The sequence below is a fragment of the Chrysemys picta genome, chromosome 5 (assembly GCF_011386835.1).
Source record: "Chrysemys picta bellii isolate R12L10 chromosome 5, ASM1138683v2, whole genome shotgun sequence".
Lineage (NCBI taxonomy): Eukaryota > Metazoa > Chordata > Testudines > Emydidae > Chrysemys > Chrysemys picta.
In genome coordinates, this window is record NC_088795.1 from 110617149 (window position 1) to 110642651 (window position 25503).

Here is a 25503-nt window from a genome sequence, read left to right on the forward strand (position 1 = left end):
GCTGTAGTAATTTCTTCAGAGATATGGTGAGGAAGAGGGGCTGGTTATTGAAATACTATCTATTCCAAACAAATCTGGTACCTTTTTGGAGACTTGTCAGGAAGGAGTTTTACTTGCCTGTTCTGTCTACATCTCCCATAGCCATGAAGTATCTTGAGCCCAGGCAGTATATCAGAAGAGAACATACTGATGAATTTGGCCTATTAGACTCTAGAGTAATTTCCCACAGGAAGTATTCATTCCTATGTTTCCAATATTGATTTTAAAGTTTTCAGTGACGGAGAATCCACTACATCCCTTGATAAATTGTTCCAATGGTTAATTATTTTCACTGTTAAAATTTGACACTTTATTTCCAGTTTGAATTTGTTTAACTTTAACTTCCAGCCATTGGATCATGTTACATCTTTCACTGCTAGATTTAAGAGCTCATTATTAAATATTTGTTCCCCATTGTTGGAGGGTGGGATTTAGTATGACCAGACAGCAAGTGTGAAAAATCGGGATTGGGGGGGGGTAATAAGAGCCTATATAAGAGACCCAAAAATCATGACTGTCCCTATAAAATCAGGACATCTGGTCACCCTAGTGGGATTTCGTTTATCCTGGATTCTTTACAGCAAATAACAACAGAGGGTCCTGTGGCACCTTTAAGACTAACAGAAGTATTGGGAGCATAAGCTTTCGTGGGTAAGAACCTCACTTCTTAAAGGTGCCACAGGACCCTCTGTTGCTTTTTACAGATTCAGACTAACACGGCTACCCCTCTGATACTTTACAGCAAATAGTCCTCCCATACAACTATGTTCCTAAGCGCTTCATTAGCTCTGGGCCCTCTCTCTTCTGCCTCATCTGCATTGCCAGGGAATCTTCAAGCAGTGACTTTCCCTGAGATCCCTTTTAAGAAGTCCCTGAGATTACTAATGCACAAGAACCTCTGCATGAAAATGGATACAGCCTCTGTTCCCTTTGATGTTGCATGTGAAGTGGAAGATGTACATCCCTCTGGCTACTTCCCTGGCCTCCATCTGGTCCCTACAACAATCTCCTTGTGCCCACCCCACTCATGAACGCGGGGGGGGGGAGGGTGGATAGGGCAGGAGTCCCGGGGGGCGGGCCACGACCCCCTCATGGAGTGAGGAGGGAACCAGTTGTTAAGATTTTGGCAGCTCATCACTGGGCATCAGCCTTCTACATTTAAAGGACCAAGGCATTCTGCAAGTCAACACAGTTATTCGTCAAGGTGGCCGACAGGATGAAAGGTCGTCCCAGTGTCTGCTCAAAGAATTTCTTCTTGGATCACTGCTTGCATTCGCTACTGCTATGATCAGGCGAAGGTGCCACCCCTGATGATTGTAACTGCTCACTAGACCAAGGTGCAGGCCTATTTGGCTGCTTTTCTGGCCCAAGTGCTTATCCAAGATATCTGTAGGGTAGCCACCTGGTCTTCCGTCCATAAGCTCACGTCCCACTATGTACTTACCCAGCAGGCCTGGGATGATGCTAGCTTCGATGGGGCTGTACTACAAGCTGCTAAACTGCGAACTCCGAGCCCAGTTCTGAGGATACTGCTTGTGAGTTACCTAGAATGGAATTGGCATGAGCAAGCAGTCGAAGAAAAAACAGTTACCTACCTTTTGTGACTGTTGTTCTTTGAGATGTATTGCTCATGTCCACTCCATTACCTGCCCTCCTACCCCTGTGTCGAAGTTGCCGGCAAGAAGGAACTGAGGGGTCATAGGGTCAGCGGCACCTAAAATACTGATGCATGAGCATAGCACTTAAGGGGGCACCACAGCCGACCCTATGGGTCTCTGACAACTGTGCACGTGGGTGCGCACACACCTAGAATGGAATGGACATGAGCAACACCTCTGAAAAGAACAACAGTTACAAAAGGTAGGTAATTGTTTTTTTACATTAAGGAGGGCTGAAATCTCGTTTAAATCTAAAATTATTGTCCTAAAAAAATAAACATTTCTGCACCATGTTTTCAGATTATACAACATGTAAGTTAGAGTTCCTTAAAATGTTGTACTCAGGAAAGAAGGTTTTGAATATGCTGTTTCACTGAAAAAAATTATAAATGATGTTTGGTCACTGTAGGGTAAGAAATAGACAGTGATGTATGCTTTAGCAGCTGTTAATAAATCAAATTAAATATTAGACCATATAGGAGATGCTACAGAATAGTTCTGAATATTACATTCTTATGTATTATTACTGCATAATGCAATTCTGCTGTCAAATCAATATGACTGTTAAATATATTCAAAGTAATTATTATATATCCCTAAGCAAGAGAATTTGGGCTCAGGTACATGTCTTTTTTCCTTTGGGAACTCATTTGGGGTCCTCAACACCTGCACAGTCCACAAAAAGGTAGCTGTTAAGATGGGTGGTAGAGAATCTATGAATGTATTCCTAATTCAGCTTTGCAGTTGAACGTGAAGTTAAATATTCTGCTTCTGTGTTCTACCTCTTCTGCCAACCTGTTCCTGTAGATATCTCTTGAACTCCTGCATATGTAAGGAATGTAACTGATGATAAATGTCATCTAACTCAAAAGGATATTAACAAAAATAGCACCCAGTATTGTAGTGGGGGTTTTGTGGTTTTTGTTGTTTTGTTTTTTGTTTTTGTTGGAGTTTTTTTTTGGTAGGGATCTAGACAAAGGAGAGTGTTGGAGGAGGGATTAGGAGAATGATAATGAGGTAGCTTTGCAGATGTTTATGGGGTGTTCCTCCCAAGCATGAGGGGCAGCATGGGAGAAGGAATGAAGGTACTTGTTGGTATATTTAACCAGTGGGCAAGAGAAGCTGACATGGTCTGATTGGAGGCAAGTGTCATCAGCTCAGTAGAAATGAGAGATGCGTAAAGAGGGGACTGACCATCAAGGACTTTGAATGTGAATACAAACAGCTCATGTGGTGATAAAAGAGGAGTCAATGGAGGGATAAAAAGAGAGAAGTGACATGGACAAAATGATGGGCTATGAGACTTATATTTATGACAGCATCCTGTGTGGGGCAAATCTGCATTTGTCAAGGCTAGAGAGAAGGATGTTGTAGTAATCGAAATGCTAGATGAGTGTTAGCTGTGTGGATAGATGGGAAAGACCATGTCTTTGAGATATTATGCAAAAAAAAAATTGGCAAGATTTAGACGTAGCCTGGATCTGAGGACCTAGAGAGGGGATCAGGTTGAAGATGATGCACACGTTCTGGCCTTCGTGACAAGCAGGATGGTGATGTTGTCCACAGTGATGAAGAAAGAAGGTACCAGGGAGGGCTTGTGGGGGAACTTCTGGAGCTCTGGTTTAGCCAGCTTGAGCTTGAGCTAACATCTATACATCCATGAGGGAATGCCGGAGAGACAGGCTACGAACTTGGTTTGGATAAAAGGAGACCGTTCAGTCGCAGAGGAGTAGATCTGAGAGTCATCAGCATAGAAATAGTAGCTGAAATTATGTTTGCATATGAGATAAGGTGTAGAGGAGAAGAGAAGGGGACCAAGGACAGAGAAGGAAACCCATCACAGAAAGTTTGAGGACAAAAGAGGATGATCCTCTAGAGGACACTCTGAAGGAGTGTTTAGAGAGGTATGAGGAGAACCAGGCGAGGATAGAGTGACAGAATCCAAGGGAGGTCAAGATCTCAAGAAGAGGAGCATGGTCCATGGTGGCAAAGGCAGCTTGAGAGGTCAAGGAAGATGAGAATGGAGTACTGGGTTTCTGCACATTAGCTAGGAGGAGGTAATTCAAAACTTTGGCAAGAGCAGTTTCAATCGAGTGCAAGAAATGCAAACTGGATAGGAGTGGGTCTAGGATGAAATTTTTTTTGTATTTTGAGGGGGGAAAGCTGTGGGAGAGGTTGAAGAGAAGAGTAAGGAAGATATGAACATGACTGCAAGGGAGATCAGGAGATTGGATGGGGGGGTCACTGCAGCAATTGGAGGGTCTGCGACAGGGTAGGAGTCGAGTTGTGGAGGGTAAGGGAGAAGGGAACGCAAGCTGAGAGGAGAGGGAAGGTTATGTAATATTTTTCCATTTTCTGTAGGAAGAATTCAGTGAGATCCTGGTCAGAAAAAGAAATGAAGTGGAAAGTTTGAGTGAGTCGATGGTGGCAAAAAAGCAGCTGAGATTGTGGACATGGGATTCAAATGAGTTGGAGAAGCGTTGTTTAAGCAAGAAAGAACTGAAGGAGGAAAGAATAATTTGTAGTGGAGGAAGTCAGCCTGATCACAGGATTTCTGCCAGTCTCTCTCCTCAGCACAAGAGTAGAAGTGGAGGAAGCAGACATTGTGGGTGAATCAGGGCTAGGGGTTGGCAAAGCAAACTAGCTAAATGGACTTTGGGGTGGGGGAGAGAGTCAGAAGAATTGGGTGGAGGATTATGTTGTTCTTTAGTGCTCTAAATAGACCTCTTCAGAAGGAGAAATTGAGCCTGGATTTTTGTACTGCATTCACGTAGTTCAAAGGCAATACCTTTGCCAGAAAGGCAAACAACAGTTTTATTTTCCAGCCAATCCAGAGTAGATTGTGTGGCAAGTTTTACTCTTGCAAATTTAGCAACAGCAGCTTTTGCTATTGAAAGACCCAGTTTGATTTGATTTCAAAAGGGAGAATAAGGTTTGTGTGCTATAACCCACTGCTACATAGTTGAAACATAGTATTTTTGCCAGAAGTGACAGTATAATTTGCCAACCAAGTGGGTTTTATAGTAAAATAAACTACGGTTTGATTATTAGCTGCTGCTGCTGCAAAACATAATCTAATATGATTTTAGGAAGGAGCTGGCCTTTTTCTAATACTTTGTATTAGCCTTCTTATAAAGTGCAAACTTCACTACTGCTTCCTGAGTGAGGCAGTTTAATTTGCAAACCACTTTGTGTTTTATCCACTAAGTTAAACATAATTGTATAAAAACAATATACAAATTATTTTAAAAAAAATTGGCTGCAAGACCTCAAACTACCCCATAGGGAGCATTTGGGGGTGGTTGTTTTAAAAAAAAAAAAAAAAAAAAAAAAACCCTGAATCTGCCTTAATTGGCGACTAATACATCAGGATTTGGGCCAAGTGAAAGTTCAAGTGTGTATATATATGTATTTATATTTCTATATATATATGCGCTGAGGAATATGAGAAAATTGGACATACCTTTCCTAGAATTTCCAGAGGTTTTATTTTAGAAAAATGAAATGTTTCTGTAACTTGCAGAAACCTTGAGAAGCTTTCCTATGAAGGCAGTTCTCTTGTAAATGAGAGAGAGCAACATTTAGAATTGATGCTCCACAGATACTGGATCCAAATACAAGTGAATGGCTCAAGAGTACATGGTTTCCTCCCCATCAAACTGTTCTTGCCTGACCTGAAAGGAGACCATGCACAGAATGTATTCAGGGACATAGTCACAATGAGCATTCAACAGTATCAGGCAGCCTAGTGCCACTGTGTATTGATCAGTTCTAGATTGCAAACCAGATGAATGATTACCCTTTATTTTTATGCATTAGAATTTTTACATGAACTTGAAGTAGATTATTATACAGTCAGAGTTCTAAATCATGATCTCCGTTCGGTGGTGGCTGTGGCATTTTAATGTATGTTCAAGGAAGGCCAAAAGTAAACGTTTAAGACCACGTAAGAGTCAGACACATCAGAAACAGAATAAAAATAAGAACTCTGGTACAATAGCTCAGAACAAGCAGAATGCAGAGAAAAATCATTAGATCATCAAAGCCACAGCAATATTTCAATGTAATTTACTTTAAAAAAAAAATCACAACTTGAAAACTGGGGCAAACCATGTTTTCTTGTTTCCAGCTCAGGTAATTGAATTCTACCTAGGTAAAGACTGTCAGCAATTTTGATTGAATAAATTATTCTTCTAATGTGGTATTCTGCTGTAAAATCATTGCCATATTGCTGAGATGAACAAAGGATCCTATGTATCAGTCTCTTATTTTTTTAACCGCTTTGGGATGAATGTGTGATATTATACGATTATCAGTAGCAGAGTACACAGGGGATGTAGTATTCAGAAACATGAATTCATTTCCTCTGTGGATAATCCTTGTCTGGACCTGCATAAATTAAGAAAATTACTTCCCTGGGTTTCAGCCATACTTTCTATTGAACAAATTTTCTGCTGCAGATCTAAGATCCATAGTCAGTTTTCCATGTGCATAAAACTGTGGATTATTACTGATGAATGGAATCTTTACCAGATATTTAACAGGAAGGCTAAGGTTGTGACCAGCTCCAGAATTTCTGTAATAAATTCTGATCTGGCACTCAAAACAAATACAAGAAGCAGTTCAGTTCAGTATGCATTATACTTAGTTTTTTTCTGTATTTACTTAAAAACTTCACTCTTTTCTGGCTTACTGACATTTCCCTATGGAAAAGCGGAGTGCAGAAAGAAGGGCAGCTAATTAAATCCCTCCAAACTTTGTCTCTCTTTCTAACTCATCAGCAATTTCCTTTTTTAACTACGTTTGGGGAAAAAAAATCAAATAGCCAGTTTCTAATGAAGTACTGTTCCTTACTAGTCAATTATGTCTCTTCCTTAAATTAGTTATAACACTAAGCAGATGCCATCATGTAGGAAAAAATTATAATGCCTGTATGTAAATTGATAGATGCTCTCACCTTGAAAAATGTATTCAGTTTTGGTCACCTCATCTCAAAAAAGATATAGCAAAAATAGGAGGTATCCAGCGAAGAACAATGAAAATGATTACAGGCAAACTTTTATTTCAGGAAAGATTGAAAAGACTGCAACTGTTCAGTTTAGAAAAGAGATTGATAAAACAATTGAGCATTCCTATTTACCCTTTCTCATGAATAATTACAAAAGAACAAGGGGTAACTAAAAAGCAGAAAATTGTATAACTTGGATTGTAAGGTTTTTGGAGGGATCACAATCTCCCCCCCCCCCCCCTATGTTGCCTAATACTGCCTAGCATAATGGGATCCTGGTCTACCTAGGGTTCCTGGGTGCTGTGGTGGTAGTGGTAATAATTATAATAACTAATAATAAATTTTAAAACTGATTGAAGAAAATATATGTACACATTATATAATTAGTGTGTAACTCACTACTGCAAGCTGAAATTGAAGCCAAGAGTTTAGTAGGATTAAAAAACAGATTTAGATGTTTATATGGATAATGAGAGTGTCCACAGTTACATCAGATACAATTTTCAAAGGTCTTATAAACCTTCAGGGAATAAATCAGCCACTAACTGATTGGGCTCAGGGGAAGTTACTTTCTATCAGCTGTTTTTTCCATAATTGTCTGCTTCAGGGTTCCTTATACCTTCCTCTGGAGCATTTGGTACCAGTTACAGATAGGATGTTAGACTAGCTGGAGAACTGTTGTGATCCAATATGGCAATTCTTGTCTTCTTGCCCCACTTCAGTTGTATGAAACTATTGAAACCATTTTCGGTATTGGTTTTCTACTTCCAAACTGTACAGACAATGCACTTGGGGAATATCCTGATTAACATGTTAACATTTGTTGTTTGTATTGCAGTAACATCTAGAGACACATCTACAAAGCAAGAAAAAACCCAGATCAAACCAAAATCCACAGCAGAGAGTCTTCAAGTCTGTCTTGGGCTCATACTATGGAGCTAAAATCAGCAGTGTAGATGGTCCTGCTCGAACTGGAGCCCGGTCTCTGAAACCAGTAAGGGGGTTTTAGCCCCATACCACAAGCTTAAGTCAGTTGGCCTGGGCTCTGAGACTTGCTGCCAGGATATTTTTTTTTTTTTTGCATGTAAACATACCCTAGAAGACCGGCTAAGGATATGGGCTCCATTACACTAAGTACCATACATGCGTCCACACAACAAAGATTTAAGTGCTTGAACTCTACACAGTCCAGTCTAATATTTAATACACCCTCTTTACATATGACGTAAATGATGTTACTTCTAATATGTGTAGGAATAAGTAGGATATTGAAAAAGAAGAATCTTTTTTTCCTGTGGAAAAAATTGCATGTAGGAGTTTGGGGGCTGGATTGGTCCAACAGACACTGTCTCTACTGAGGAAGCTACAGATCCACAGCACTACATGGAAGCTCCAGGAGGCACTGTGCCTCAGGAGAGATGCTGTTGCCTCCAATACTGTGGCACATAGGTGCCTCCATGGTACTATTAAGAGGGAAAAGCTTGTGTTTCCTGTGTGACCAACCAAGAGCTCTGGCCTACAGGGAAGGAGGAGTGTGGGGCAGGGCCAAGACCTCAATCACCTCCTCTTGACCCTTTTGGGGGCTTCTGGCTCTGCTAGTAATGCTAGGTTCACACAGCCCTGGGGCTTGGCACTTACATGCAGCCTTCCTACCCTCCCTCCTTGCACACCTGTGAGGGGAAAGAACAGTTTAGCCCTGTGCTTCTTTTAATGTGCATAAGTTATTTTAAGAGTAATCTGGAAGGATATTAATAGGAGTTTCTCCAGGCATAGTGGACTATTAAAGACTCCCACACCAGTTTGTGAAACCCAGATGAGGCTGGTATTAGGTACAATACCTGCATATGCAGTGCTTAGTAGTAATTTTAATTGCTTAAAAAGCGATCCTTGAATTTATAAGCAGAGACTCTCACGTAGGAGTAAAGTGCTTATTTTACCTCTGTGTTCAGCGCTGGTGCGACCACTGCTGGAATAGTATGCCCAGTTCCGATGCCTACAATTCAAGAAGGATGCTGATAAATCAGAGAGGATTCAGTGAAGAGCCAGAAGAATGATTAAAGGACTAGAAAACATGGCTTTCAGTGATACTCAAGGAGCTTAATCTATTTAGCTTTACAAAGAGACGGTTAAGAAGTAATTTGATCACAGTTTGTAAGTACCTATAGTCAATCTAGCAAAGAAAGGTATATGACAGTCCAGTGGCTGAAAGTTGAAGCTAGTCCTATTCAGACTGGAAATAAGGCAGAACGTTTTAACAGTGAGAATAATTAACTATTGGAACTACTTAACCAAATGTTGTGGTGGATTCCCCATCACTGACAATTTTTAAATCATGAGGGGAGTTTTTTTTTTAAATGATGTGCTCCAGTTCAAACAGGAATTACTTGGGGGAAATTCTATTCAGGTGTTAGGCAGAAGGTCAGACTAGATCGGGGTGGGCAACCTGCGGCCCGCGGGCTGCATGCAACCCATCAGCGTAATCTGCTTGCAGGCCATGAGACATTTTGCTGATGTTGACCATCTGCAGTCATGGGCTCCTCCCGCAGCTCCCAGTGGCCGTTGTTCAGCATTCCCGACTAAAGGGAGCTGCTGGAAGCGGCAGCAGAGAAGTGTAAGCAGAGAAGTGGTTTTGTTTGTTTTTTTTTAATTTTATTTTATTGGATATTTTACTGAGTGTTTTTGTGCTGGTGCCCACCAGTCTGCTTTTCTGGAAAATAAGACTTTTTAAATTTTGCTTGGAGTGCTTGTACAGACACTCCCATAAAGACATATCATAGTAATGTTTCTTAAGTGGTTCTCAGGATGTAAAATAAGAGAGAAAAATCACACTCAGTTGTGGATTCTAAGAGTGCTCAAAATACAAACAGTGGCTGTACTTGATTGATAACCTTGCCCAAATTCTACTTTACTTTCAAATACTATGAGGCAGGAAATTTTCACTTTTTTATTTTTAATTAATTGTTTACAGGAGGAATTCAGCATATTTTAATACCACAATTGAAAGTGTTGCATGGTGCATTAAATATAATGCTGCTTTCTTTTCACCTGCATGCACTTTTGTGTCATGTCCATATTGCATTAATTTGCAGAGCAGGCACTTTGAGGCTCACCAAGTACATGGCTGTGAGTCCCTGACTTTGAGAATATCAATGCTAAGAGTAACTTTCTTTAAAAATAACCAAAAAAGTATGTGTCTAGCCCTTTTTACTGTGGAGATCACCTTGGAAATGTAAACTGATTTTTAGAACTGAATCATAGACGTGTAGGACTGGAAGGGACCTCACAGGTCATCTAGTCCAAGTCCTGCCATGAATGCAGGGGACATGTAATAACTAGACCATTCCTGACAGATGTTTGTCTACCCTGTTCTTAAAAACCTCTAATGATGGAGATTCTGCAACCTCCCTAGGCAATTTATTCCAGTGCTTACTACCCTGACAGTTAGGACATTTTTCCTAATGTCCAACCTAACCCTCACTTACTGCAATTTAAGCCCATTGCTTCTTGTCATATCCTCAGAGGTTAACAAGGACAATTATTCACCATCCTCCTTGTAACAACCTTTTGAAAATTGCTATCATGTCCTTCCCGCCCTAGTCTTCTCTTCTCCAGACTAAACAAATCCAATTTTTTCAATCTTCCCTCATAGGTCATGTTTTCTAGACCTTTAATCATTTTTATTGCTCTCCTCTGGACTTTCTCCAGTTTGTCTACATCAGCGGTTCTCAAACTGTGGGTCGGGACCCCAGAGTGGGTCACGACCCCCTTTGAATGGGGTTGCCAGGGCTGGCTTAGACTTGCTGAGGCTGAGGTCTGAAGTCTGAGCCTCAGGGCCGAAGCCAAAGCCCGAGGGCTTTAGCCCTGGGCGGCCAGGCTCAGGTTACAGGTCCCCTGACTAGGGGCTGAAGCCCTTCAGCTTTGGCCTCCCTTCCCAGAGCAGTGGGGCACCGTCTTTTTTCCCCCCCTCCCCCCGCCGGGGCAGTGGGGCTTGGGCGGGCTCAGGCTTCAGTCCCCCCTCCTGGGGTTGTGAAGTAATTTTTGTTGTCCGAAGGGGGTCACGGGGCAATGAAGTTTGAGAACCCCTTGTCTACATATTCCCTGAAATGTGGTGCCCAATACTCCTGCTGGGGTCTTATCAGCACATAGTAGAGTGGAAGAATTACTTCTCGTGTCTTGCTTACAACACTCCTGCTAATACATTCCAGAATTATGTTTTTTTTTTTTTTTTTTTTTTTTTTTTTTGCAACAGTGTTACACTGTTGACTCACATTTAGCTTGTGATCAACTATGACCCCCAGATCCCTTTCTGCAGTACTCCTTCCTAGGCAGTCATTTCCCATTTTATATGTCTGCAACTGATTGTTCCTTCCTAAGTGGAGTATTTTGAATTTGTCCTTATTGAATTTCATCCTATTTGCTTCAGACCATTTCTCCAGTTTGTCCAGATCATTTTGAATTTTAATCCTATCCTCCAAAGCATTTGCAACCCATCCCAACTTGGTGTCATCCACAAATTTTATAGGCATACTTTCTATGCCATTATCCAAATCATTAATGAAGATATTGAACAGAACCCAATCCAGGACCAACCTGTGGAAGACCTCACTCAATATTCCCTTCCAGTTTAAGTTTGAACCATTAATAATTACTCTCTGGGAATGGTTTTCCAACCAGTTATGCACCCACTTTATAGAACTCCATCTAGGTTGTATTTCCCTAGTTTGTTTCGAGAAGGTCATGCGAGATAGTATCAAAAGCCTTACTAAGGTCAAAATAGAGCACATCTGCTGCTTCTCCTCTATCCACAAGGTTTGTTGCCCTGTCAAAGAAAGCTGTTAGATTGGCTTGATGCAATTTGTTCTTGACAAATCCATGCTGACTGTTACTTATCACCTTACTATCTTCTAGGTGTTTGCAAATTGATTGCTTGTTTATTTGCTCCATTATTTTTCCGGATACTGAAGTTAATAAGCTGGCTCATCTATAATTCCCTAGATTGTCCTTATTCCCCTTTTCATAGATTGACACTTATATTTGCCCTCTTCAATCTCTCCTGTCTTCAATGAGTTTTTGAAGATAATCGCTAATGGCTCAGATATCTCCTCAGTCAGCTCCTTTTTATTTTTAATAAATGGAGATATCCCATCTCCTAGAACTGGAAGGGACCTTGAAAGGTCATTGAGTCCAGCCCCCTGCCTTCACTAGCAGGACCAAGTACTGATTTTGCCCCAGATCCCCAAGTGGCCCCTTCAAGGACTGAACTTACAACCCTGGGTTTAGCAGGCCAATGCTCTCCTCCTTGAGTATTCTAGGATGTATTTCATCAGTCCCTGACAACGTGAAGACATCTAATTTGTCTTATTTTTAATTTGTTTTGTCTCTATTTTAGTCTCAGATCCTACCTCATTTTCACTTGCATTCACTATGTTAGATGTCTAATCGGAATTAACCTTTTTGGTGAAAACGGAAACAACATTTCCACATTCTCTGTTATTGTCTTTTTCCCCCCCACACTGAGTAATGAGCCTAACCTATCCTTGGTCTTCCTCTTGTTTCTAATGTATTTGTAGAATGTTTTCTTGTTACCCTTTATGTCTCTAGTAGTTTAAGTTCATTTTGAGCCTAGGCCTTTCTAATTTTGTCCCTGAATGTTTGTGGTGGTGGTTTATATTCATCCTTTGCAATTTGACCTACTTTCCACTTTTTGTAGGACTCTTTCTTGAGTTTCAGATATTTAAAGATTTCTTGGTTAAATCAGGGTGGTCTCTTGCCATACTTCCTATATTTCTTATGCAGCGGGATAGTTTTTCTCTTGTGTCCTTAATAACTGCCAACTCCCTTGAACTGTTTTTTCCCTTAGACTTGCTTCTCATGGGATCTTACCTACCAACTCCCTGAGTTTTCTGAAGTCTGCCTTCTTGAAATCCATTGTCTTTATTCTGCTGTTTCCCTTCTATCATTCTGTAGAATCATGATCATTTTGTGATAAGGTTTTAGTGATTTGTTTTCTTAAAGAGTCTCCTTTACTCACACACAGCTGCCAGGGCTGATCAGTGGGACCCATGAAATACATGGCTTTTGGTCCCTCAAATTTTTAGAGGAACTCCAGATCAGTTTGATGACATGGGAACCAGAGAGTAAGGTACCACCTGGGCTGCTGGTAACTGCAGTCCCTCTCCTCTGGCACATCTGCTGAGCAAGTGGTGGGGCTTCTGGTCCCATTTAGGGGAAACTCAATAACATGAGGTGGCCTGATCTAGGAGACTAAGCCAGAATTTAGAGTTGGAGAATCCTTCATTCTAATAGTGTGTCTAACACTAGTTAGTGGGGATAATAATGCTTATCTCTTGGGCTGCAGAATATTAGGATTAGTTTGTCAATGTCTTTAGAGCATTATGGGTCATATTTTCAAACAAGCTCAGCTTTCATTGGGACTCTCAGTATGTTAGTTGCCGAGCAGTTTTGAAAATCTGACCATAACTAAATGTTAAGCATTATTTGAAAGAGGGAGGAAGAGGGGGAGAAGCCTAAAGAGACAGTGGGATAGAAGAGAGAGCAAAGGAGCCAGAGAGATGAAAATAAGGAGAGCAAAGGTGATGGAGACAAAAGAATGGGAAACAATGTGAAATGGGAGAAAGCTAAGGGGTGGAAAGCAAAGGGGGGTGAATAGAAAAATGAGAGAAAGAGGGAATGAGATGCTACTTTTTCAAAGAAAGAAGAGCTTTTGAATAAAAACAGTGCACAGAAATGAGAGAGAATAGAAAATGAATATGGAGATGGATCAAATGGGTCATTTATGGACAATGAGAACTAAAGGGGATAAATACCAGGAAGATTAGAATAAGAAGTAAGATGCAAACAAAATATTAGTGAATTTAGTTTATTTATGATCCACTATTTTATTGTGCTTCTTCTGCAGATATCCTATATCTGTTAGAGGGGGAATGGAAAGGATGGCTATTTTATTTACCTGAATATGGCTGAATACGCTGGATTCTATAGTTAAACCATTGGAGGGAAAACCCCTCTACAAAACCAGAGAAGATCACTTTAAATTAACTTGAATACACACACGCTTCTTCAATGAATGAACCTTTCAGCTCCTAAACTTCTGGTTATATGGTGGGGGAAAAGGTGGTTGGTTTGTTTTATTTTAAATTGCAACTATGTATAGCATTAAGTCTGAGGTGACAGACTCCTTCCTCCTGCAGCAAAAGAGGCTGGTGGTAGCCTGAAGACTATCTCTCCCTGTGCATCCATTCAAGTTGTTAGATAATAAATTGTTTTGTTAATTTTTCAGAGGCTTCCTGCAAACAATGGAGGTGTCAGAACTTATCAAAAAAGTTAGCAAGAATCTTTTCTAGTGAATGTTGTTAGACAACCTAAATATAGGGGTCACTACTAAACCCTAATAATTCTATTATATAATTTGACATTATTGAGGATGGACCAAGATTCACCTTATGGGCCTTCCCTTGATCCTTATTGTGTTGCCTTGTATCCCAGTGGACGAGACTTAGTTAAATTTGGAGGGTGGAAGTGGAAGTAATTGTTTCACAGGCCCAGCCCTAAAATGCGAGAAGGCTCGTTCTGCATAAATAATTCTTACAGCATGCACTGTACATTATATATCTTATTTCTATTCATTTGAACACACAGAATAGATTAATTTTATAAAAGCCTAATGATAAATCAGCCATGGTAAAGAAGAATCTTTTTCTTGATGTGTAGTTCGGGCTTGATCCTGGAAGTTGCTGTGTTCCTCGTGGTAGTTGAGCATCATTAAATTCAATTAAAAACTATGAAAGTGCAGGCTCAAGCCTTTAGTCAAAAAAGAAGCACTTCTGGTGTCTAAAAGACATACTGTACCTATGTTGCAAAAATTGGGGGTTGGGAAGGCGTGCCCCTTTTACAACATTACATTTTGTTAAGCAGGGACACTAGGACATCATGTAAAAATGTTATCCTTTAATTTCATTGTCATTTTCATTAGAGATTCTAACTAGGCTCTGGTGGTGTTCAAGAAGAAGGGACACGGCATTTGTAAATACCATGCACTAAGATGCAAAAGACAGTATTTTTCCTATATGCAGAGTTTGACATGTGAAAACAAATGTCTTCAGTAAACTGGCATTTGTCAAATTTAACCAAAAAAACAAAAAACAAAAACTGTTAAAATAGGTTCTTGGGTAGAATCCTAAAGCATGAGTCTAGGAGCATTAGAATGCACAGTGCCGGTAGCAGTGTGCTCCCTAGTGCAAGTTTCCTGGGAGTGTTTCTTTTTCGAACTGACACAGCAAAGTCTCCAGTTCTGAAACAGATGTTCTTCCAGCAGCTCTGAAGTAACGTTACTTGCTGGATACAATGTCATATCAAGGGGTTAGTGGTCCACCTCAGCGTTCTAAGAGGACTTACTGCTAATGAAATCAAATGCTTAGAGAAGCATGAGATGCAGGACTTTAGCTAGTATTTTGCCTCAACTAGGGTGGTCAGTTCATTTCCACAGTACAGCACAAGGTTGCTTTTCACCATTGCAACTTTTTTCAAAACAAAATATTGTTAAAATTCTCTAATTTCCCTCTGATTAAGAACTGGCTAGAAGACTGGAATGATTTGTTTGTTTGAAGAATGTTGACGTTAGAGTGGGAATCGGAGGGACTGCAAACAGTGGGTATTGTTGTGATTATATTTGCATCTCTGAAGCTGCTTCATTTGCTGGGACTGATTGATTTTTCAGAAGGTAAAGTGGTCAATCATTGTTTGTGCTGTTTGTAGTATCTAGTCTGCTTAAAAGCTGTCTACGTAAAACAGACTGCTAGTCTGATATAAAACCTGTAACGTGAAAATGCTTGAAAAAGTGAGAATAACCTGTGGACTGTGAAATCTTGTTTTTGTTTGTTTCCTTTATCTGATATTTTAAAACAGAAGTAGAATCTAACATAGGGTTTATTATATACAGTGTATTATGTTTTACAGCGTATCTGCATTGAAGTATGTTGGAAAGGCTGAAAACACATGTATCTATCATTTACAATAACCTTTGAAAGCTGCTCACTAGTAGAAAACTTAATACATCGAGATTTATCATAGTTTGTTTTATAAAACTGAGTGCTCTTCTGCTTTGATATATGTTCTAAAAATAATGTGTGTGTGTAACCTATTTATTTGATTATACTGTCTGTTCTCTATGTATATAGGGACATAACATGTCATCTGTTAATAAACAGAACTTCCCTTTAATTTCAATACCAGGTTCTGTTTAAAACAGTGCAGACCTTGGTACAGATACTAAGCATTGTTTCATGATACTGAATATGTTATCGTCACATTTGCTAATGAAATTTAGTTTTAAAAATCAAATTATACTGTCATCTACTCTAATTTCTGTCTGAATACTGTAGTAAACAAAAACCATTTATATCCTAAAGCTTGATTTTGTTGCTGTGTAAATACCAGATATTTACTGTAACTTTGGCACTTTCTGGTCATAGTCAGATAGCTAAGGAGAGCACACTAATTTTCTGAAGCATACCTTTTTTCTTCATAGTGGGAAAATAACTTTGACTGATGGAGATTTGAAAAATCACCTCATAAAACTGTTCAACGTACTGATGAAATGTGAAATATTTAACTTAGCATTTTTACAGTTACTGAACTATTTAAATAATTCATCCTTAAAACCGCATGTGAGAATTTACATCATTGGGCAACAGCAAAACTTTCTACTAAATACTTTTTTTTTATGGAAGTGTGAAATTCTTTTTCAAAGTTCTAAACTAAGGTTAATCTGTCCCTCATAATATTCACATTTTTTTCTTTTAAACTCTGGGCTGTGTAGATTTGCACATAAGCATTCAGTGTTTTTAAACTTTCATCTTGCTTCATTGCATGACAACTTTATAATTGATGGCAATAAAGTATTTATAGAAAAAGGATAAAATACAGAATTCATCCGTTTAGCAATTGAGTTTGTCCCTTTTCTTAATTCTTCACAAAGTCTGACAATGTTGTATATGTTACAGCAAATGCAGTAAATCATGCCCCTAAAAAAATCTGCTAGTAATAAACCAACCCTGTAAGAAATAAAAAGTGCAGTGTGATATACAATAGGAAGCATAACTATTCAGGGTTAGGACTAGAATTATGTAATTAATTCCAACCAATAGTGTCATGATATTGCCTCACATAATATAATAATTGTATTTAAATCACCCAGCAACATGGAACTGACAGAGCTGTACAGGAGAAAAATAACAACATTATAAAACACAACAAAAACATTATAATATTACTAGTTTGACTAGCAGCAGTAGTTAGCGGGATTTCTTACCCCAGTGAGGCCTGTTTCATGCTCTTTCACTTATCTCTTACTCCGGCAAAATTCCCCCTAAAGCTAATAGGAATTTTACTCATGTAAGAAATTAATAAGGAGTGCTTTGCAGGACATTCATAACTTACAGCATTCACTGCAGCTTTGCCATTGACTTCAGTGGGACAAGGATCAGGTCCTAATAGCCAAATACTGATCCATTGCACAAAAGGAGATTGTGTATTTAGATCAAAATGGAAGATAGAGGATTACCCCCCAGATCCTGCACGAGGCACCTGCACAAGCAGGCCAGTGCAGCAGCCCTGTGTTTGTTTATATTTATAGGCTTCCCGTTGGTATTCATCAATGTAAGATATAAGCATCCCACCTACACTAATGAATTTGTCTTGACAACACCACTGGAAGATAGGGAAGCATTTTTGTCCCTATTTGACAGTTGTGGAACCTGAAACACAGAAGTGAGAGGGTAGAACTTCAGGGGGCGTAAACTGTCATAACTCCGCTGAACTCAATGAAATTATGACAGTGATGCATGACAGTTTACACCAGCTGATGATCTGCCCCAGAGAGACATGGCTATGCTCACTCAGGAAGTCTGTGGCAGGGGTGGGAACAGAAATCAGATTTCCTGAGTCTCAGCCCAGTGGCTTACCCACAAAATTATCCTTCCTTCCTTCCTGTTCGAGATCAGTGAATTTGCACAGTTCCTGGATCAGTCAATCGTACCCTTGCCAATTCCCCAAGCTTGCTCTCCTTTCCTCTGTCTGCATGTAGCTGAAAAGGGCTTTGCTGTCCCTTTACCTGCCTCACTGCTTCTTAATCTATCCACACTGTGGAACTTTATTGATTATTTAATTACTATCATTTATAATAAGATAAAAAGGCCCTCATCTACGATTCCAGGCACATTGAATGTTAGTTAAAATAATTGTACAACAAAAACAAAGCCACAGCATACCCCTAAAACTACTCCACCAAGAAGAAACATGAGACTGGCCATTTGGGTCAGACCAATGGTTCATCTAGGCCAGTATCCTGTCTTCTGACTGTGGCCAATGCCAGATGCTTCAGAAGGAATAAACAGAACAGGGCAATTATCGAGTGATCCATCCCGTTATCCAGTCCCAGCTTCTGGCCGTCACAGGCTTAGAGACAGCCAGACCTTGGGATTGTACTCCTGACCATCTTTGCTAATAGCCATTGATGTACAGTGAACTCCATGAACTTATCTATTTTTTTAACCCAGTTATACTTTTGCCTTTCACAACATCCCCTGGCAGTGAGTTACACAGGTTGACTGAGAGTTGCATGAAGAAGTACTCTTCCTTACGTTTTTGTTCTTCTTTGAGTGCTTGCTCGCTTTGGAGCCCCTGTTCATGGTATTCTACAATGACAAGGTCCAGCTGCGGCCCCATCCGGCTTTTCTGCATAAGGTGGTGTCACACTTCCAGGTCAACCAGGATATTTTTCTCCCTGTGTTCTGTCCAAAGCCTTGCTCCACCAACAAGGAGAGGCGGCTGCACACTCTGGATGTCAGGCGCGCCCTGGGGTTCTACCTGGAGCACATTAAGCCCTTCCGCAGATTGACCCAGCTCTTTATCGCGATAGCTGACAGGATGAACCCTTCTGATGTCTTCTCAAAGAATTTCAAATTGGATCACCACCTGCATCTGTACTTGTTATGAGTTGGCACAGGTTGTGCCTCCACCAATAGTGAAGGCCCATTCGACTAGGGCACAGGTGTCTTCATCTGCCTTCTTGGCGCGTGTCCCTGGGATCCATGATATATGCAGAGCTGTGACATGGTCTTTGGTACCCATGTTCACGATGCATTACGCCATCACTCAGTAGGCCAGAAATGATGAGGGGGGAGAGATAGCTCAGTGGTTTGAGCATTGGCCTGCTAAACCCAGGGTTGTGAGTTCAATCCTTGAGGGGACCATTTAGGGAACTGGGGTAAAAAATCTGTCTGACCCTGCTTTGAGCAGGGGGTTGGACTAAATGACCTCAAGTCCCTTCCAACCCCGATATTCTATGATTGATTTGTCACACCTGTGTTGTAATCAACATGTCCATAAACTCCTACTCACCTCCGGTGGTACTGCTTGTGAGTCACCTACAATGGAATAGACATAAGCAAGTACTCAAAGCAGAAAAGACAGTTACCTTTTCATGACTGTTGTTCTTCTAGATGTGTTGCTCATGTCCACATCTATACCCTCCTTCTCCACTGTCAGAAATTCCAGCAGGAAGGAACTGAGGGACGGGGGAGCCAGTGGCACCCCTTATACCGGTGCATACACGCATCACTCCAGAGGGTGCCAGAGCCAGTCCCCTACGGATACTACTGAGGGAAAGACTTCCTGCACCAGTGCATGTAGCGAGCACACACACCTAGAATAGAATGGACATGAACAACAGTTACGAAAAGGTGACTGTCTTTTTTTTTTTTTTTTTTTTTTTTTTTTTTTTAAGTAGAGTGTGTTTTTGAATGTTTTCTCACTGGGTACATCAAGTCAACCAGTTTTGCAATCAATTAGGAGCTATTCCTCTCCACCACCTTCCCCTCTGTTTACTATTGCAGAAATAAAAGCCCTTAAACAGGTTCTTTAAAATCTCTCAGATTATGACACGCAGTCCAGCTCGAGTGCCTTCCAGTTGTGGAAACTTGGAACTGGGAGAGAGTAGTCTTTCAAGAAGGCAGGTCTCAAGCCATTGAGAACTTCCTAAATCAAAACCAGCATTTTAAGTCCCACCTGGAAACCCATTACTTATATGTGAGGTGCTTAGGTAATAGTGCTTATATAAGTACCTGAGGGTACATCTACACTACAGGGGGGGAGTCAATTTAAGATACGCAATTTCAGCTACGTGAATAGCGTAGCTGAATTCGGCGTATCGCAGCCGACTTACACAGTTGTGAGGACGGCGGCAAAATCGACTTCTGCGGCTTTCTGTCGGCAGCGCTTACTACCACCTCCGCTGGTGGAGTAAGAGCGCCGATTCGGGGATCGATTGTCGCATCCCGACGGGACGCGATAAATCGATCCCCAAGAGGTCGATTTCTACCCGCCGATTCAGGCGGGTAGTATAGACCTAGCCTGAGATAAATGGAGTTCCATTTAAACTTTCACGAAAACCAGGCGATTACCAGCTCAAGAATTTCATCTGATCTCAACAGGGGGAGAGATATATCTCCTGTAGCCAGGACCTGCTTTGACCTTTAGAGATAAAACAAACATATACACACTTTAAATTGCACCCAGAAATAAATTGGCATTGGGGATAACATACTGTCAGCTGTTCTTCTAACCGTGCTTCAAACATCCATATAACGAGTATGTTATAATACCAAAGTATTGTATCTTGTGTTGTGTGTGTTCAGATGTAGTGACCTATAGAAAAACAAAAGCTGATAATAGTAAAATTTACTATGTAAAACTTATGATTCTACATACCTTTCATGGTTGGTGTATCCTGGACTATACCTACTACCATTGTCACTCTCAGAGGGTTTTTAATTTTTACCTGCAGTATTTCTGCTGCTGCAGAGAAAATGTATGTGGCCTTATTTTAGGTTGTTACAAAAAGCTGCTGTGATCATATACTAATAGTTTTGTTGTCTCTCTAACCTAACCTTCATTTTCCATTGTACTTCCTCCAGCCATAGATGCCCTCTATTTAACCATTGCATTAAGCCTTCATTAGACTTGGATCTATGCACTACTTTCTTCATTGCATGGCTGATATGACCAATCTGCCTATTATTCCTAATTTTTTTTTTAATAATGTCATTAGTGGAACAGAGTGTTCTCTTCTTTCTGAACAATGTGTTTAGCACATAGACAGATGTTGCAAATGAAAATACCAGTTCACAAGCAATCTGTATTCCCTTTTTAATCACCTCAAAGACTAGGCCCTAATCTCGTAAACCCTTTCGCATGTGAGTAGTCATACTGATTTCAGTGGATCTGTCAAGCAGATAAAGTTATTCATGTACATGTTTGTAAAACTTTGGGCATTAATTTCCCTGAAAAACACAACCCTTTTAAACATTCCTGTAACTTGACTTGTTAATTATACTTTGCCCTTCTGCAGGTACAAGTTGGAGAAGGAGCTCTTTTTCTGTTGCATACGTACATGGGTTCTGATCCCAATTTGACCCTGTATTATATGGACAAGTTCACCTTTGCCACGCTCCTCCTTGAGTGTTTTATTGCTTGCTCAGTATTTAAGAATACTGAAGAAGCCATTAAAAAGTAAATATTTGCCATTTCTTTCCACAGTTACCAAAAATGTATCCTCCCTTAAGAATAGGGAAAACTAGTGATATCCCAGATATTGGCAAATGCTGACTTTATAATGATAACCACTATAAAAAAGTTTCTTGTTGTTGAATTCATAAACTGCAACGCCAAAAGGGACTCTTGTGATCATCTAGTCTGGCCTTCTCTATCACACAAGCCATAGAACTTTCCCAGCATTTTTCCTAGAACATATCTTTTAGAAAAAGATCCAATTTTGATTGAAAAGTTGTAAGTGATGGGGAATCCACCACAACCCTTGATAAGTTGCTCCAATGATTAATTACCCTCATGGTTAAAAATGTATGCTTTATATCCAGTCTGAATTTGTGGAGTTCCAACTTCCAGGCATTGGTTGTGTTTTACCTTTCTTGGCCAGATTGAAGGGCCCATTATCAAATATTTGTTTTCCATGTAAATACTTATAACTGCAGTGTAAGGCACAAAGGGAGCAATCCAACAGCTTGTTATACTCTTGAATGTATTGGAACTGTAGAACTGGGGCTTTGGTGTCAAAGGTAACCTTGTTTCTTTTATCGTTTGGTATGCCTTAGCCCTTTTCGTGGCTATGGTGTGTGTTCTTGGGTATTTTTTTCCCTGTTCATGTGGGTTTTTTTTTTCTTTTTGCTAACATACAAACCTAGTATACATATTAGTACACAGACTAAGAACAATTTTTCAAATGATAGTGCAATGGCTAGACTTGCATAAATTTGCAAAATATGTATATTTTAGATACAATATATGATTCCAAAATTTTGAAAAAAATCACTACTTTCCCTTTAATTTTGTCAATAATATTTTCAAAAAATAATTTCAAAAGAAAATATTGTGTATAGTATGTTAATTACCTATGCACACTTGTGTGTGTGTGTGTGTCCTTTGAATAATAGTCATCTGACTTAAGTTGCAGCAGAAGTTTTTAGTTCCCAGCCTTTCCTCCCTTTCTTGGGCAACCTTTCATCCTCTTAACTAAAGACATTAAATGGAGTGCACTCAATTAATTCACAGTAATCATTTTGGGATTTGGGTTCCACCCTGATTCTCACATATTGTACGATGATAGAATTTCAGCTTCTCAGATGAATAAGATCAATGAGCTACACTGTACAAAAGCAAAGCTAATTTCTTCAGAGGTTATATGTGTCGACTATTTTAATCCCTTAGCAGGATATTGTGTACAAGATGGCAGTATTCATAGTAAAGTAATCAACCCACACAGAAATATAGATTTATTTCTATCAAAGCAGCAGCACCCCAAGTACTAGTGATAAATGGATATTTCTACATGTACTCTTATATTAACATTTTGTACTGTTAGGCTACTAGCTTTTGACATTTATATGTATCCTGTTTAAAGTTTGAATGGGGATGAAATTATTAAAAATACTGTTCTAAGCCTTTCAGTTAAATTTTTTTCACCAGGTTAAACTTATATCTTATGGAAAAATGTTTAAATAAAAGTGGCTGAAAAATCATGATCAAGTCAAATCCATAGTCCAAAATCCTTGCTTTTATGGGCTTTATCCAATTGCTGTTGTCACAGTTTCAGGGTAACTTCACCTATATTCCTCCATGGTCCCTCAAGGGTCCCCACTTAAAGGATTCCTACTACCAACTGTTATCTCTCTTTGGCAGAGAACTGCATCTCGCTCTCTCCTGACCAGGGGTTTTAAGGTTGCACAGCTCCCTGGATTTACACTGTGACAGCCTGAGCAAGCCAGACTGCCCGAGTAAACCAATGCCTGTGCTTTGCTTTCTCTCTGAAGGCTAAGACCAGTGTATTGCCCACAGTTATACGTTGCCACTTACATCCTTCTAATCAAGCATATTTATTCTTAAGGCAAAAACATTACAGAGATAACATTTAAATCATTAAAAGCCTGCATATATGCTAGAAAGCTTACTAGAGATCATTCCCAGCTTCAACCTAGGCTTTGGCAGGTTTCAGTCCTTGAAAAAACACAACTGGGTTTTCCCATGGTTATAAATTCATCTCTCTTAGATCCAGAAAAAAGGCTGGGCTGATCAGCAAGTTCTTTATACAGCTCAGGCCTTTGATCTTGGCCTTCTGTAACAGGTAATCTGCAAACAATACCCCCTCCTCAGGGCATTGCTTCAAAAGGTTGAGTTTTTGTAGAAGGGGAGCTAGGAAATTTGCATTAACATCTCCCTAGGAAATCCACTTAACACTTATTGTCTCAAAATTTGATACTTCTCTGGCATATTTTCAGTGTAGTCTTTTGAACTTCCAGGCTTCACTTATGTTACATTTCCCCTCCCCCATAGAGAGTTGCATATAATCCCAGCCCACAATAATACATACATTTGATACAATTAGGTCTTTCAAGGATATTACCCTAGGTGTCACTGTTGTTGCTTTGTAATATTTATATAACAGTAGCACCCAGAGTTTCTAATCAAGCCCATTATACTAGGTGGTTTAGAAACATACAGAAAGACACAAATTCCTACCTCAAAACATGTATAGTCCAAATGCTACCTTTAGTTCATACTAAATGCATTGTTGCACTGCTCCAGGATCAGCCCATGATGGAGTTTATGATTCAGAGAGTCACAATCTCCCTTTTGGTCTCCTAGTGGCTCTGGAGGGGGGATAAACAGCAACAGGACAATATTGGTAGCAGCATATGATCTTTGACAATGTCTGCATAACTACATCATTGGGAGCATTGGAGTTAGGGGTGCAAATTAAAGGCAATGCCCTTTCCTACTAAATTGCAAGAGGAGAGGGGTATAGAGGTTCTACAAAGCTGGCTTTCCCCTACACCTAGGAAGAAGTAGGGGGCATACCAGCACAAGGGAGCATGGGGGCACCTTACATGCAGGATGGGCCACATGCAGGAGGAGCAGGGGAACAATCATAATATACAAAAACAATGAGAAGTCTGGTGGCACCTTAAAGACTAACTGATTTATTTGGACATAAGCTTTCGTGGGTAAAAAAAAAAACCCACTTCTTCAGATGCATGGAGTGAAAATTACAGATGCAGGCATAAATATACTGACACATGGAGAGAAGGGAGTTACATTACAAGTGGGGAACCAGTGTTGACAAGGCCAATTCAATCAGGGTGGATGTGGTCCACTCCCAATAATTGATAAAGAAGTATGGATTGGATGAATGGACCATAAGGGGGATAGAAAGTTGGCTAGATTGTCGGGCTCAACAGCTAGTAATCAATGGCTCGATGTCTAGTTGGCAGCCGGTATCAAGCAGAGTGCCCCAGGGGTTGGTCTTGGGGCTGGTTTTGTTCAACATCTTTATTAATGATCTGGATGATGGGATGAATTGCACCCTCAGCAAGATCGCAGATGACACTAAGCTGGGGGGAGAGGTAGATACGCTGGAGGGTAGCGGTAGGGTCCAGAGTGACCTAGACAAGTTAGAGGATTGAGCCAAAGGAAATCTGATGAGGTTCAAGGACAAGTGCAGAGTCCTGCACGAAGGAAGAATCCCATGCACTGCTACAGGCTGGGGACCGACTGGCTAAGCAGCAGTTCCGCAGAAAAGGACCCGGGGATTACAGTGGACGAGAAGCTGGATATGAGTTAGCAGTGTGCCCTTGTTGCCAAGAAGGCCAATGGCATATTGGGCTGTATTAGTAGGAGCATTGCCAGCAGATCGAGAGAAGTGATTATTCCCCTCTATTCGGCACTGGCGAGGCCACACCTGGAGTATTACGTCCAGTTTTGGTGCCCCCACTACAGAAGGGATGTAGACAAATTGGAGAGAGTCCAACGGAAGGCAACAAAAATGATTAGGCGGCTGGTACACATGACTTACTAGGAGAGGCTGAGGGAACTGGGGTTATTTAGTCTGCAGAAGAGAAGTGATGGGGGGATTTGATAGTAGCCTTCAACTACCTGAAGGGGGGTTCCAAAGAGGATGGAGCTAGGCTGTTCTGCGTGGTGGCAGATGACAGAACAAGGAGTAATGGTCTCAATGGGGGAGGGATAGCTCAGTGGTTTGAGCTTTGGCCTGCTAAACCCAGGGTTGTGAGTTCAATCCTTGAGGGGGCCACTTGGGAATCTGGGGCAAAATCAGTACTTGGTCCTGCTAGTGAAGGCAGGAGGCTGGACTCAATGACCTTTCAAGGTCCCTTCCAGTTCTAGGAGATAGGATATCTCCATTATTATTAT

At 40.4% G+C, this 25503-nt stretch overlaps 1 protein-coding gene across 5 annotated transcripts in view; it reads left to right on the forward strand.

The window, feature by feature from the left end:
- The window catches only part of KCNIP4 (potassium voltage-gated channel interacting protein 4), a 404115-nt gene that overhangs the window by 183225 nt on the left and 195387 nt on the right, over positions 1–25503 (forward strand). Inside the window, exon 1 of one of the 5 annotated variants that reach the window (XM_065598174.1) lies at positions 14996–15445. The exons of 3 other annotated variants lie outside the window; for them this stretch is intronic. In XM_065598174.1, coding sequence (XP_065454246.1) covers positions 15334–15445 — 112 coding nt within the window. In that variant the 5' untranslated portion in view covers positions 14996–15333. Of the gene's footprint in view, positions 1–14995; positions 15446–25503 lie in introns of those variants that run through there. One more of the 5 variants, XM_065598173.1, reaches the window with a different exon arrangement.